Raw genomic sequence first — 16,475 nt, forward strand, 5'->3', positions numbered from 1 at the left:
AATACTGCTGAGAAGGATGTAGGACGTTTTAATTCTTGACACCTTACTCATACCTTCAGATGCCACCAGTTTATTTTCCTTTAGTGACAACCCATCTGGAAAATCCTTTCCAAGGAGTCCACGTGCTTTCCTGTTCCCCATGTACAGCGCTCAGTACATTTCCTTTCTTTTCACTTTCAAATCTGGAAGGTAGTGTTAACACTTAAAAATAAATGTGTGATAGTGGGTGTGAAGAGGGAATGGGGAGAACAAGTTTTCTGTCTGTCAAAATGAAGACATCAACCTCTGCTTTTATTTTTTCTGGCATGTGCGCCTTAAATAGAATGGCTGGGTTGGGTGACTTCCAAGTGTTTGCTGCATTTGGCAATCCTTCTAAATTGTAGCAGATGAAGTTCTGCTATTCCATATGATATGTTCCTTCCCCCCTTTTTTTGGTGACTCTGTGGAGCTCCTTGGGAATTCAGCACAGCGTTCACATCTGTTCCGTGGATGGATGTCCAAGGCTAACAAAATGCCTACTGGACTCGGAGTTATCTCCGCCAAAAGCCATATGGTTGTGTTTTAGTTTTGCAGGCACAGTGCAGTAAAGAAAGGATGCTGGGCCAAGAGAGAAGGGAGGAGAGACATAGAGCTTGAAGGTAGGCTTCTTGTCAGTTGGTATTAGAATGGGAGGATGAGTAGCTCACAGAAAAACAGGAATTAAACATTGTGAGTACAAATTACTTTATCAGGTGTTTTGAATTACATGACCAGTCATTTACCCAACAGGCTGTCTGCAGAAATGGTGGAGTCACCATCCCTGGAGGCGCTCAAGAGCTGTGGAGATGTGGCACTGAGGGACATGGTCAGTGGGCATGGTGGGGATGGGTCAGTGGTTGAACTAGGTGATCTTCATGGTCTTTTCCAACCTTCATGATTCTGTGATCTTCTTTATGTGCTGCTGTTGATCATAGTCTCACAGCATGTTTATTCTTGCCTACTATTTCCAAAATATTATAACAATGTGGATAATTGGATGCTCCCTTTTGGCCTTACAAACGCGCATCTGCTGACGCTTCTCTGAACCATCAGCACCTGATCTCCCATTCGGGTTGTTCTGGTCTCTCTTGGAGAGCTCTGACCTGCTGCAACTTGAGAGGGAGCTTAAAGCAAGTCCTTACAAAATGCCCCATCCTCTCCAGGTCCAGCAAATGCAAGGTGGGACCTGTGTTGCTGATGTATCATAAAGCTGTGGGAGGGAAATAAAACGGTGTGAAGTCTTGCGGGTCTCTTGAGATGTTTTCTATTGAGGATTTGAAAGTTGATGTTTGGTGAAACTTAAATTACAAGCTCTAGATGATGAGCAGAAGTAGGTACCTGAAAAGTTTCAGAGTCTTGGAGCCATTATGTTTAGGTGTAGCAGTTGGGCACCATGCTTTCCAATAAACGGCGGTGTATGAACACGTAGGCTAGAGCAAGCATTCCAGTTTTAGGGCTGTCTGATTTTTGTTGTTGTTTTCTTTCTTGAAATTGCTTTTAGATGATGTTGCCAGTTCTGAGTTGTTTCTTGTAGAGCAGTGTCAGCAGGCTAACCGTGGCTTTCACCCCACAGTACAGGACATAAGCAAAGATGTGTCAGGAGACAGGCTTGACCTGAAGGCTTTTCAGTATCAGGCAGGTAGAACAGGCAAACAGTGAGAGAGAAGATGGGTCGCTGATGTGGCCTTTTGGGATGGGAGCAGTGCTGGCAGCCTGGAGTACGAGCTTCCTCCTCCTCCTTTTCTTTCTTGACCAATTTCTCTCTGACAGCTGCTGAACTGCTCAACAGAGTTAATATTTTGCAGGCTGTGGAGGACAGGCTCCAGCTGAAATACAGCCGCCGTCAGGATAGGCTGCCATTATGCTGCATAGAGTTTGAGGCCAGTAAGGTGGGTTTGGAGGAGCTGCTCGGTTTCCCAGGAAATGTCCCTTTGACTTCTTGGTGCTATTAGTTACTGCATAGGCTCTCAGTGGCATTTATACATGGTCTCATTGCAGTGCTTTTGAAATCCCATTCTAAAGAAAAAACAAAATTCAAAGCAGTGCGTGTAAGTAAAGAAATTGTATTTTGGTCGACAGCAGAGGGTTATGCAGCTTTTCCTTTGTGAGAAGGGATGTTCAGAGTTCATGCATAGATATTGTTTCTTCTCACTCCAAAGAGCAAGTGCAGTCTGAGGCTTTGAGCCTAAGAGGGTGTTTGTTCAGTTCTGAATTAAAATTAGTGCAGCCACTTCTTTACCAGTGTTTTACAAAGATGAACAGTAGCATAAGCTATAATTGGAGCTTGTGAGCAACTCATCTGTTCTTACCCAGAAATAATACCAGGATGAACTCTTGCATCTTCATAGAGTTATGTGGGCTTGATGGAAGTGCATCCGTTCCTTTTTTTTCCTGCATCTGAGCAGAAGAAGTATCCTGAGAGTTTGCTTGGGATCTGCTTGGGAGGGAGGTTTCAGAGATGTGGGCACTTTGTATTTCAAAGTCTTCCTTAGTATTGATATTTTGAAAGCAGTTTAGATTAATCAAACAATAAGCCTCGCATTTGAGGTAAGAGCACTCAAATCTGAACGCTGAATCAAGAGAGCAGTTCCTGTTTCACTTTTGTGTTTTCTTTTGAAATGTTCGAATACATTTACTGTACATTTAAGGAAAGGACAAAGTGGCCCTTTGTTTCATCACTGTGTGGTACCAGTAGGTGCCAGGCAGGCTCCCCCACAAAGCTTTAGGGTTCTTGCATGCAGTCTGTAAAACTTTTCTGGGGTTTCCCATTTTGTGTAAGTGGGAGGAGAGGCAGGAAGGCCAGCAGCAGTCATCCTAACCTGGGGCTGAACTCCTCCCCATACGTGAGGATGTGTTGCCTGCTGGACTTGCTCTTCCCGTCACTTGTGATTCCAGTGCCTTGGCTCTAGCGCAGGCAATTCCCAAACACATCCAAATGCTCCTCATGGTTTTTAAAACAGAGTTCTTATTCCAACAACTTCCTTTCTAAATTCCAGCCTCCTCCTGTTCACCACAGAACTATCTTTATTCCTGTCTCCAAATGCTGTTGTATCTGTGGCAACAGCAGTTACAGCCTATGTGGTAATACCCCTGAGGAAGCACAGAGCACAGAAATGGTTTGTCTGTTTGTGGCTAGTGATCGTTCAGTGCTCTTAAGTGACTGGCTATGGGGACTGGCCCCTGGTCCCTAAATGGGGACTTAAATGTAAGTATATGCTTATATTGCTTGCAGGATTTTAAACACATGCTTGAGTTCATGCAGCTGGGACACATGGTCTGCAGATGCCTAGTCCTGCTCTACTCCTCCCACAGCTGGAGAACTCTCGTCTAGAATTATTTTCAATACAATTATTCTCCCAGTTCACCTACATGTCTTGACTTTGTTGTAGTATCTTACTTACAACTAACGTTTGTGTTGTTCTTTTCTACCCATGTCAAACAGGGTGCCCTCACTGTAAAAATGCCATTCCACATTTTACAACTGCTGCCGATGTCTTTAAAGAAGATCGAAAGGTAATTATAATTTGCTGTTGATCGTTTCTGAGATATTTAAGAACTTTCCCCAACATGTGTGCTTTGCAGGCTTTGCTTATTGATGAGTTGGTGGGCTTGCAGGTAAAATTGCTGTTGAACTAATGGACGTGTATCTGCATCTGAAGGGTTTTATCTTTTGGGTCAAACTGAGTTACGCTTTTTACAACTTCTTTGCTTTCTTTTATTTGTTGTATTTTCTGTTTATCCTTTGTGCAAGAGTTCTTTCCTATGAAACGAGGCACATTGTTTCTCAGTGAAAGATTAATAAAAGATAACTCACACCTCCTCCATTCCCCTTCAACTTTTGTCAGGAATAAGCCACAAGTTTTGTGACAGGCTTGAGAACCTGAATTGTATAACTAACTCTTGCTCACATAAATATACTGCGTTCCTGTTGGTTGGCTGGCTTGAGTCTGGGATGTTGTGCTCGTCTTAAGGGCCTTCGTACTTCTGCCTTGAAGGTTCATCTGATGGCCAAAGCTCATCAGTTTGTTTCCCCGCATCAGCTGAGCCATTTTAACTGAGGGCATGCACATCTGGGATTAAAAAAAAAAAAAAAACCCGAGCTACTGGGTTAACCAGATAAACTGCTTAGAAACATGCTTATTATCTCTGGCTGAACCGTATTTCATTCTGGTCTCAGTATTTGTTCTAATGCCACGGTGGCTCTGCGTTTAGCTGTAGCAGGGGAAAGATTTCAGTTCAATAGGGAAATGAAGAGGTCATTTTGAAACAGTTACACCCCTGTGAGTCTGCCTGCTGCCACGAGGGAAGAATTTGTGGGGCTTTTTTCTCTTCCCCGTGTTTTTTTCTGTAGCTCACGCAAGCTATAGATTGTCAAGAAAGAAATCATTCCTCTGTCACTGAATGCATCAGATCAACAGTCCCTTGCTTACCCCCTCAGGCCCAGGTTGTACTTGGAAGATTTAGAGGCGTGCAGCTCTCGCTTCTCTTACTGCTGTAAATTTGTGCCTCCAGATGCCTTTTGCTTTCTTTTCTCTTCCTGAGATCACTAAGAACGTATCCTTGTTTTCCCACCTTCCTGTAGTTCTAAATAGAGCCGCTTCTTCCTAAATTCATTAAAATTTCACTCGGAGGAGATGAAGCAAACATCCCAAACAAAGTGAAACCTGCTTATTGGAGCCCCAGGATGTATTAGCAACCAATGTGGATCATAGCATGGTTTATTGGACATCGTGGTGGTGGTAAATGCAGGTTTGTGAAGCTTTTTGCTCAGACCACAGGTTATGAGAATGCTCAGAGCAGAGCTGTGGTTGGCAGTTGCAGTTCTTGATTTCAGAGTAACGCTGAAGTAGAGAAGTATAAAATGTAATGAGTTGGAACAGGAGGGCCAGTGGGGAATATGAGGACTGGTATAATTTTGGAGAGGTGTGTGCAGTTAGGGAAAATTATGTTATTCCACCCTAGTGACTTACAATAGTGCCAGGGGTTGATCATCTGGGGAACAGTATTTAATTGTGTACTGCCATAACCTCCCAAGGTTTCTCGCTTCTGGTAGTTGCCCTTGTGGGAAAGAAAACAAGTCTACTTAGAACTTAAGGGTGCCTGGCTGTTCCCACAAGCTGGGCATATCCCCATGTTTCAGACTGCCGGAACCTAAATATTTTGCTTAGAGAAAAGAGAAGAAGTGCTTTTTCCTTCAGAAACATAGAAGGATTACTGAGTGTATTCATTCTGAGTCTGTAGTACTGGCTTTTTTTTTTTTTTCCCGGGAGGAAGATTTTTTCACTTTACAGGACTAGCATTTACATTGTATCTTCTTTCCAGCAGGGGTGGTCCTTTAATTAAACATTTAATTCTGCAGAAGCCAAAGAAAAATGAAAAACATTCAAGCTGTGAATGGTTGCAAATGGTATCTTAACAGGTGTCCTTTGAGAGACTTTGCATCTTTACAAAGGAATTTTAAAGACGAGCAGAACTCGAAGCTGTTAAAACACGTTTGTGGCTCTTGAGATTGGCAGTAACAGGGTGATTTTGGTGCGGCATCCTCCGTAGGGATGCGTGAGGCACTGTGTGCTTTTACATCATCCACGCTGCTGGAGTCAGAGTTCAGAAGCGCAGTGCTCGGAACATTGGCTCCAAGTGTCGTCTTGTTGGCCACCTCGGTGCTGGTGGTGTCATCGAAGCAGGAAGTGTGGGTGCTGGCCTAAGAGCACAGCCCTGGGTGTAACCAGGGAGGGTTCTCACAGAGCTCAGGCTGCTTCCATAGCTTCGTGGGCCTGGAGGCATTCAGTGCCAGGGAGAGCAGATGCGGGACAGGCTGGTCCAGTGAGGCAGCTAGCATGTTGCTTTCAGTTGTTTAGAAAGAAAGAAAGAAAGAAGTAAAGCCATGTGGAATGTTCTTGCCCTCGGGGGCTGTGGCCTTTGCATACAGCTGCTAGGGGAAAGCCTTTGGCCTCTGTTTCGCAGCCGGAGTTTTGGCAGTGACCAAAACCAGAAGATGCACATGTGAGGGTTGTTGCTTTGCAGAACAGATGGAAGATGTGCACTAGCTACTCTGGAGACTCTTGAAAGGGCACCGGCTAAATCTTCAGAAATCTACATTCTGCCGTTTGGCTGATTGGAACGTTCAGCTTGAAGGAATTGATTTGTAATGCTCCAGTTTGGATTAGCTGAAGGAAAGCTATTGACTCTTCAAGCCGTCTCAGTAACAAATCTGTGTAACCCCCCGAAGAGGCTGCTGTTTAGCCAGTCTTCTCCAGTTCCACGGAAGGCAGTTCGTGTACAAATACACTGATCCAGATCAGAGCAGTGCAACTGGGTTTGTATTGAAACCATAGTAGCAGAGATTGCTGGGAGGGCTGCAACTCCTGGGGTGGGATGGTGTGCCAGCATGGAGTTGCAAGTTACAGTGAGGCTGGTAAGTCCCCGTATGTATTGTGCATTGGCTTTGGGGCTCTGTTTTCATGTGTTGAACATGATGATAACCACCAAAGCAATGTGTAGAACCACAGAATGGCTTGAGTTGGAAGGGACCTTGAAGATCATTGAGGTCCAACCCCCTGCTGTGGGCTGGTTGCCACCCACCAGATCAGGCTGCCAGGGCCCCATCCAACCCAGCCTTGAATTCATTCAGGGCTGGAGCATCCACAGCTTCTCTAAGCAGTCTGTTCAACTGTACTGTATAGAGTTATCCAAATGTGTTAAATATTTGAGTTTAGCCAAGAATTTGATCTCCCTTTGCTTAAAAAGGATGTGTTGAATTTCTTTTTAATTAGGCTCATTAAAGATGGTGATGTTAGCACTGTACATCTTGGTGACTGTTAATGGATCTTCCCTTTGCAAATAGGCCTGCTTTGAGAACGGCTGATGAATTGCAGCCATGGTAATGCTGCTGTGGTACATCAGGACATCTAATAATGAATCATCCATTCACGAGGCCATTTGCATTGAAGACAGTAGCCGAATCTCAACAAGCTTTAGCAAGCTAGTTCATAACTGTTAGGATCCAGAGCAGGCAATATAAATAGAAATTGTGGAGTAATCATAGAGAAGAGTGTGCGTCTGTCTTGCTCATAGGTGCTTTTAAGACATTTGGCAACAACAGACTTCTTTTTCTCATAATCTAGTAAGTGTCATATGGAATTGACTATACTTTAAAGCCATTGCTTAGTAGCATTCTTCTCCACGTTGCAATTTTATATTTATTTTAATTTTTTTTAAGCTCATCATATATCATTCCTTTCTCAAATCAATATTCAGTTATTCACTTCCATTTTCATAACAAGAGTCAATATTAGCTCCAGCAGAGATTTATTCCTTGAATCAATAAAGCAGTGTATGGCTGTGCATATTTTAGCAGGAGGGAGACTGGGATTGCAGGAGATATTTTTACTATATCATTGTATAGTGACTGAGAGACAAACAGTTAAAAAGAAGGGGGTTTAAAAATAGAAGGGAGTTACTGGGAGGTCAAGGGATCCCACTTCCAATTTTCTACACATCTGTTTGAACCACTAGCTATAATTTTGTTCCTTAACTGCAAGATCCCTCTGCAAGAAAAAGTTGTTTCCATAATCCTTTTGGAAGGGAACTGTGGTGGCTGATGTATGATTAGATGATGCTGCAAATACTACTTCTTCCTTCTAATACTTGCATGGGAAAAAAAAAAAACAAAAAACAAAAACAGCATCATCCCTTAATGATCCTGTGATTCTGATTGTCACATTGGAGACGTGTGGAGATCAGTGGTCACACTTTCAGCATAACTCCACTTCTGCTTAAGCACACCTCACTGATAAGTTCTGATATTTGCAACAGCTCAACGCTCCTGATCAGACCACTTCATCTGAACAGTGTGCCATGCTCATTTCCCTTTTTAAGTGCTCTTTAGAGCTGGTTGTGCATTGCTCACATTCAAATGTGGTGCAGAGTTCAGCTTGCGACTCTACAATTCAGTTCCTGTTTGTCTGATAAAACCATAAAACGTTGCCATGGGACTTATCTTTTAAGATAAATGTATTTTCCAGGTGTTGCTAGAATCATACTAAACTTTACCAACTGTGGAACAAAGGAGAAATGCATGCTAACCTGATATTACTATTGTTGTGCCCACTAAGCTGATATTATTAATTACTGTTATATGCTGCGTACTAGTTGTGAGGAGCCACCAATAACATGAGGAAGACTGGGTGTATTGTAGGGAATTTCCTCAGGCACTGAAGTCCTCTGACTGACTTTCTTCTCATTCAGTGACTATTTTGTTCCTACCACAGTTACTGAACAGGATAGCAATAAACCTGAGCAGCACTGCCTCTGGAGGGAGAACGTTTGTATAATGACATGTAGTCAATACTTAAGGCGGTGCAGCTTTGGTTTATGGAGAATCCATAACCCCATGGAGTTTTGTGCTTGTTGCAGATAAAGCAGTGTTGTTCTTTTTTATATATTTCGAAATGTTTTTTAGTGAATTTCTCCTTCCAGTTATAGGAAAGTTAGGCATGCTCAAGAAATTAAATTTTAGCTCCCCCGGTCAAAAACTCTGTAAAATCCATAAAATCAATCTTGTCTTCTGAAAGCTGTTATGCTGCATTCTTTTTTTCATAACGAACATATATATACACACCTGAGTCTTACACCAGCTCTTCCTGGTGAGGAAGATCACAGATTTTTCACATATTTTCCTCTTCGTGATGATACATGTGCACATAATTCATGAGAGATGATGCTGAGTGTCTTGGCTCCCGAGCGTGTATCTGGGATGTCTTATGTTAAATCTGTCTGAAATTTCTGGTTAAATACAGTTGTTTTTACAAAGCGAAGCATATGGCTTTTGCTAACCCATGCTCTCCAGTGAACTTTAAATGCAGACGGGCTGCTCATAGTTACATTTGAACATTGTTTCTGAGAAGTGTTCCCCAGAACTCTTTGACCTGAGATCCAAATGTTGGTAGTAATTTTTCCGGTTCTTTTTCCTGACTCAGTTTCTTTTTTTAATGACACAAAATCTGATCATTGATAAGATTGAGAATGAGAGCAAAACCTCCCTGCAATCTGTGACTGCTTGCTTGAGCCAGGACTCGAGCAAAGACTTCCTTTCGTGGGCTGCTGTGACATTTCTGTATGGTGGTGAGCTGAAAACTGCTGTCAGAAATGGAGCTGAATATTCACAGTCCATAAAAGTATCGTCAGAATGAAACAAAGGAGCATTGGTTCTGTCTGCTGAAATTCTGGTACGTTGTGGAGTTCAATTGTCTGGAATTGACGGAATTGAGAGTGGAATCAGTCCTCAGTCCAGGACTGTGGTTTACTACAGGTAGATTCCAGTGTTACTCTTGTTGCAGTGCACTGTTTGATCTTCCACTGTGAGGCAGGCAATGCAATTAGGAGTGTGATGCTATGGTAATGAGTGCACAGAGATGGTAGCAGCCTCTATATTTAGGCTGCCTTCACATTTACACTCTAAAGTAATCACTCAGACTTTCCTAAGTACCCTTACTCAGCTGCTGTTGGCAGCAGGCATTTGAAATCCAGCCCCAAGATGCAGTATTGGGAATTAGATGTCTCTCTACAAAATTTTGCGCAGGTCTGCATGAGTTATGTTTCTTCTGAAAATTACCATTTCTCTTCTCTCACTGGCTTTAAAAATAACTGAACCTGTGCTGTGAAGAGCTGGGCTCAAAGCGACATTTGTAGAGGGCAGCAGGTCTGTGGGAGCCTGTGTCAGGAGTGCTTCAGAGACCAGCAGACCACAAACATGTTCTCCAAATGCTGCTCTAGGTGCACATGTCCCTTGCTGTTAGGCCTATTAGGGTAGTATGGCCATTGCAGTCATGCTTAGGCTGGGATCTTTGTGCCTTACTTCACTGCATGACAAACACACAGGTGGAGCACCTTGTGCTGTACAGGAGAGCTGTATCTCAGGCTCTTAGGCATTGAAACTCAGGAGAGGAATGGGATAAATGCATACAGTTAATGCATTTGCTGTTGGTAGATGGAACTTGAGCTGTTCACAGTTCCTCCTGAAAACACAGGAAAATGAAATAACTGATTCAGAGGTACCAGCACGACCACGCTACTTGGTGATGCACTGACACAGGCTGCCCAGGGAGGTGGTGGAGTCACCATCCCTGGAGGTGTTGAGCAACCATGCGGATGTGGCACTGAGGTTAGTGGGCACAGTGGGCATGGGTTGGGGTTGGACTGAATGGTCTTTTCCAACCTTAATGGTTCTGTGATTGTCAGATACTATGATTGTAGCCCTTCAGTCATCTGATTAGAGGCATCAAGTAACTGTATTAAGCAAGGTTTACAGTGGCTTAGCACACTGCATTCCTTTACCATACCTTCTCCTCACTGAGATCTATTCTTATAAAAGCCATTTGTAAAGTAAATGGGGTTCTTTGCTCCAACCAAAGCCAGCCTAGATGATTCCAAGGAGGTGCAGATAGAAAGGCTTCTCTCCCTGCCAGTGTACTAAGAACTAGTTTTCCTAATCTCCAAGGCTTTGTTTGAGGACAGGTGGATCATCAGTCGTGACAGCCCCGTGTCTCAGTCTGACTACTAAGATGTGAATGACTACACATTTACTCTCTCCTCTTTTCCTACTCTAGTCTCTCCCTGTGAGGTATTAGAGAAGCTGAGGGAGAAAAAGAAGCAGTTTTATTTATTCTTCCTGCTTTCAGGGAGCCAGGACTTCCAGTATTTTTGTAAATTAATATTGTGACATCAAATAAATGTTTGTCTCCATTGTGAGTTTTCTTGTGCGGAGAGGTTGCCAACAGGGCTCTAAATTTTGGCTGACTGCTAAGGTCAGGAAGACATAAATACTTGGATGAACCTCTTCACATTCTATTATTCCTGCCCTTTCATTTAACTGGAGCTAAACAAGTAGGAGTCTTTCTGTTCATAAAGCAAAAAAAAAAAAAAAAAAAAAGGTGTGATCATCCCTGTTTTTAACAGCTGTCAAGAGACCTGTCTGTGTAATAGCCTTGCAAGTGTTCAAAACAGGAAAGCAAACCAAATATTTAAGGTAAGAATATTACACACCTTACACAGTGTTTTCCATGTGAAGGTCGACCCAAGTGAGAACGTACTGAGCGTTGTTTCATCAGCTTTCAACACCAAAACAAAAGAAGCAGGTTAATGAAGTTGGCTTTTCCATTCTCTTTAATTGCTGTTAGGATAGTGAGATGGAGTCTTTGGACAGTGTCACCATGAGACTGGAGGGCATTGTGGCATATTAAGTAATCTTTTGATTATGGAAAAACAGTTCAGCTGCAGCCTCAGAGTCGTGCAAGAGCAAGGTATTTTGGTCAGATCGTTTGAAGGAGGCACCTGTAGTGGAAGTCTGAAGATAAGATGTGTTTGCTATGAAATTAGCACTTGATACATCGTAACCCATGATTGCAAAAATTATTCTTCTAGTTTGTAGTTTTTTGACACAGCTTGTGCTTAAACCTGCTTGCTCTTCAGCAAAGCATGTAATGGGGTTGTGAAGGCAAGCAGCCTGTGCTCGGAGCCAGAGCTGCCGCTCACCGCGCAGTCGGTGTGAAATCGCAGCACAGGGCTCCACTGCTTTGCATAAAAGCCTGTGAACTGCGTTCTGGTTTAACATCAGAAATGTTAAGTGCAGCCCATTCTCAGTACTTCACAGGTTCAGGTTCCAAATGTCAAATGCTCCAAACTAGAGTTAGCCCGAGCTGTTGCTCTGGGGCTGCGTTTCCTCGTACTCCCTGCTGAGCAGGCAGGCTGCGTCCTGCTCGGTTGTTTGTGTGACAGTAGCATCTAGAGGCTTCAGAAGGAATTAAAGCCTGCTTTGCTAATGGCTGTGCCTACATACAGCCCCTGCCTCAAAGGCTAGACAATAAAAGAGATGTGGAAAAAAAAAAAAGCAAACAGATGAAGCCAGGCAGGCTGTATGCAAGCAGCCTGCTTCCCTCCTGGCGCTGCTCGATGGACAGCACTCCTGGACAGCACTCCTTTGCTGTGCTCTTGGCAGAAGACTTGAATCTCTCCCAGTATTATGTCTAAGCTGCAGCAGCATCCTGACCGTGGAGTCTTGCTTTGTCTTCTGCTGCCTCATGCTGATCTCTTGCGTTTCAGATCGCCTACGCTGCGGTGGACTGTGCCAAAGATCAGAATCATGACCTGTGCAAGCAGGAGGGAGTTGATGGCTACCCCACCTTCAACTATTACAACTACGGGAAATTTGTGGAAAAATATACTGGAGAGAGAGGGGTGAGTAAAAGCAAGAGTCATCACCTGATAAAGGGAGGAAGTTCTTTGCCTGCCTTGCAAAAGAATAAATGCTGCATGGTAAATTTTTTATCATACTGAAAGAATGCGTAACTGCTTCTGTTACTGACAGTCACAGATGAATCACTGCATACTGCACCACTGTACATCTCTGCATTACGAACATATTTGGTTTATTTTAGGAACACGAGAAGAGGAAAAAGAAGATTTGGTAATGCTTTGTTACATATTTAGTTTTTTAAGCTGAAATCCAAAGTCAGTTTGCACCAAGAGAAAGTGGAGGATGTATTGCAAGGGCTGCTGCTAGGTGCAGAAATGCCAGAAAATACAGATCTTGCTCCTGTCACTTCTGGAGCTAGTTGGTGCGTATACTGTAAACGTGCTTCAGTTCCACCAGGCTGCCAGACAGACCATTGGTTTCACAGCAGGGACAAAGCCATCCTTTGGAGATCAGGGGAATCTAAATGTCTCATTCTCACTGAGTCGGACTCAGCTGTGTAGCTCAGGATGGATAGACCAACTGTGCCATCTAGCCAGTGGGCTGAAGTGTCATCCTTTTGTCCTGCTGTGGCCATCTAATTATATGCTCCGGGTACAGTGGGCAGAAATGGCATAATCTATTCTGTGGTTGTAAAATGCCTGAAAATAAGGAACCGATGTGGTTATTTGTGTCTTCTTTGTCATAAGCATGCGGAGAGGGTTACTTCTCAGCTGTGATTGATTGCTGAGAGAAGCTAAGGTCTACAAGAAAAAAACTTGGGGTCTTCAAGCTATCCAGTCATTTTGCTAAGAGAGCCCTGCGTGAAAGTCATTGCTGCTGTTACAGCGTGCCAAATTATAGAGGAGCGTGAAGGAAAAAAAGCCAGGTTCTGAGGTTCTTTCTCAGTCAGGATCTTAGGGAAACCTTCATGGAGCTTCGCCTCCCATTCTCCAGCATTAGGACCACAGTAATTGCCACTTTGCAGAGCTGATCCGGGCGTTGTTATGGATACTGTGTTAAGTTCAAATTGGGGATCATTTCTTAAAAAAGTAAAGTAGGGTGCAGTAGCCAACAATTAAGTACAATTTCAGCCACAATCTTCTTCATCTTTCCAACCCCTACTTATAGAAATGATATGTGAAAGGAGGTGTCTGGTAAAAAGAATTCAGCAGGACAGGAGTGCTCTGTGGCCACAGCAACTGGGAGATGATTATCCCCATGCCAGAAAGTAGACTGACTAATACTCTGCATGCAGCCAAACATTTATTGGCTAAAATTAAATTACCCAACAAGAACATTACATTCTCTGCTACTGACAGCTGTGTTCCCTTTCCACCTCTCAGCCCCATGGTCTTGTGCTTCTGCAGCATCAATTAGGTTTTGTTATCTCCAGTGGTGGCAGTGCTTCACGCAGCGCCCTCCGTGGAGCTTCCAGCTCTGTTCACACGTCTGTTTCAGCAACAAGGCATTGTGCTGTTGAAGGACTTCTCATCAGCACGATGGCACCTTTTGAACCTCTTTGGCCAACTACCTTGTACCTTGCAGAAGAAGGCACTCAACAGCTTTAAAAAAACAGTCTTGAAACAGTTGTTGAAATACAAAGGTTGGTTCCTAGGCATCCAGATTTGAAATTTTGTCTGTAATTTTGATAGTATTCTGAAAAACTATAATTCCCTTCGTCTAGATATGTGGAGGAGGAGGGGAGTCATTAGCAAAACTATTACGGGATGAGGAACGGTGGCAAATGTGTGTATAGGCAACAAATGATCCACAAACAGATTTCAGAATGGCACAAATAGCACACAAATACGGCGTGAGAATTCTTCGCGCGGTTTCAGCAAAAAGGCATATGTGGCATTTCTGGGGGCAGATTTCAACCTTTTCCTGTGACTGCTGGGGTCTTTCTTTCTGTGCCCCATCTCTTCACAGTTTCTTGTGAAAAATGGTGAACTGTGGAATCTCTGTGGGTATTTTTCTTGTTGCCTCTTAGCAGAGCAGCGCAGGGCCAGAGTACTGCACGATGAGGCAGTGCTGAAGCAATAACTGTTCCTTAGCTGATCTTGTGCCAGCTTCCATTGGCCGTTGGACACAGAAGCTAAAAGTGTTCTTGGCACGTAGTTCTGGTTGTGGATTTGTTCAAAAAACATATATATGTGACCCGTATATTTTTTTCTTCTAAAACAGGAGTCTGGATTCATCGCTTTCATGCGAACCCTTAGAGAAAGAGACCATGAGAGAGTAGGAAAGAAGAAGGATGAATTGTAACGTCTGCCTCAAAAGAAGCTTTCCGCTGCACTGTGAATGGTTCCAGGTCTTTTGTTAATGCACCTGAGACTTCACACATTCTCAAGACAGAGACTTTTTTTATAAACAGCCATGGCCATTTTGTACAATTTTGAAATAAAGTGAAACCACTTGATTTTTAAAAGGAAAAAAAATTAGAATGTTGCCATAATGTTTTAAAGAAAACTTAGCATTTTCTCTCATGTTGTGAGACGATGCCCACTGACACTCCTATGCAATATTTTTGTAGTCTGTAGTGTCTCTGTAGGTGTTTGATAAGGTGATTTTTTTTTTAAAGGTATTGCTGTACGTGTTTAACAAAACAACAGTGGGAGGGGGGAGGGAGGAAATAACAATTTATTTTTTTTTTTTAAGCCAGTGAGGGAAAGTGGGACTTGTAGGACACGGAGTATCCAAACACAGTTTTACATTCTCTTGAAATAGTTACATGTTCTTCAGTGAGATTTGGGGAAACAATATTAAGGCACTCAGGGATAAATAAGGTGTTAGAGTTAATGAAGACGTTATCATTGACCAATCCAGATCTGTTGATTTCATTTCAATCTCTCTACCGGGACTGTTTACATACCTTTATAGAATGTATTGATTTAATTGAGCCAAGTATCAAAAATCTACAAAACATGGGTAAAATTAAACTAAGCCCTCTTTTTTTGACGTCAGTATTGTCAAATGCCTCTGTACATCATGGTAGGAGCAATGACCTTCTGGGATATAGTTACCCTTGTAGGGTGTACAGCTTCCCTTCAAGTTTTGACTGGCCACCTGAAATATTTGTTGGAAAATGTTACATTTAAATGTTTTGATAAATGCATACCACTTCTGATAATGCAGTAATTCATACATTGATGTTTACATTCCAGAAGTTTATCAGCATTTGTATGTTGGAGAGTTCCTTTCTGCTCTTGAAGGAGTTGCATATGCAATCTCTTAGACAAAACGGTCCCTGTAAAAACTGATCAGCAGCAGTTGGCGTGTTAACACCTGATGTTTAAAAACAAAAAGACATTACCTGGAGGTACTTACGCCTTCCACAGGAGGGGAGCAAGGGGGGGGCAGGGAGTTGTGATTCACTACAATAAATTTGAAAAAAGAAAATCACTTTTATTGTTCATCAGCCTTGTTCAGATTCTTCTGTGCTGGGTCGTCCAAGAGAACACCCACAGGCCGTGGTGGAGCAGGACACACTGGGCACTGCAGGATGGATGCCCGCTCTGCGCTGGGCGCGCCGTAGTGTCCAGCTGTGCCAGGATCCGCATCCATCCATCTTCACGCTCAGCAGCAGAGCAGCTTTTCACAGTGAAGCACCGTGCCTCAGCTCTGACATCTTCCTCTTGCTCCTCAACCTGCCTCTCTCATTTTCTAGTTTGAACGTTTGAAGGTGCTGTTAATGGCCAGCACAGCGCTGTGCTGCCCGGGAGGTGTATGGCAACGCACCTCCATTCTGGATCTGTTTTCCTCCTCTCTCTCACCCAGTGAATGGCCCTGTGCAGTTGGCACTCATTAGGCTGCTGGAGCCATTAGTGAGTAATCTGGAATACCAGTAGCCTGATGGCCTTGTACAGTAGCCAGCTTGTTAACCGTGACTTAAATTTAAAAGTGGTGGAGCTGTGCCAAGTATTTTCTCTTATTAGGCACCTGATCAGTCTCTTCACTCAAAATAGCAGCTGTCTGGGTCGCACCTAATATCCTAGGGTGAAAGGAGCTTAATTTATTAAGAGTCTTACTGTTTTTTTTTTCTTTCCTCCAAGCACGATGCTTCATGTTGTGTTCAGTGCTTTTGCATAAAGTCACGATAGTTTTCTTAAAGCCAGCCTCGTGCTCGGCAGCATGTGTTCCACCCTGCATTTAACGAGTAATACGTATTGATGCCATTGGATTTGAAACAGGAATTTCTTTGCTTACCAGCAGACAATTGAGAACG

General features: G+C 43.2%; 1 protein-coding gene across 1 annotated transcript in view; it reads left to right on the forward strand.

The window, feature by feature from the left end:
* Window positions 1–15,652, forward strand: part of PDIA5 (protein disulfide isomerase family A member 5) — a 95,579-nt gene extending 79,927 nt beyond the window's left edge. The window contains exons 16-18 of the mRNA XM_021399949.1: window positions 3,461–3,531; window positions 12,118–12,252; window positions 14,435–15,652. Coding sequence (XP_021255624.1) covers window positions 3,461–3,531; window positions 12,118–12,252; window positions 14,435–14,515 — 287 coding nt within the window. The 3' untranslated portion in view covers window positions 14,516–15,652. The remainder of the gene's footprint in view (window positions 1–3,460; window positions 3,532–12,117; window positions 12,253–14,434) is intronic.

Source organism: Numida meleagris, chromosome 5 (genome assembly GCF_002078875.1).
Source record: "Numida meleagris isolate 19003 breed g44 Domestic line chromosome 5, NumMel1.0, whole genome shotgun sequence".
Classification (NCBI taxonomy): Eukaryota; Metazoa; Chordata; class Aves; order Galliformes; family Numididae; genus Numida; species Numida meleagris.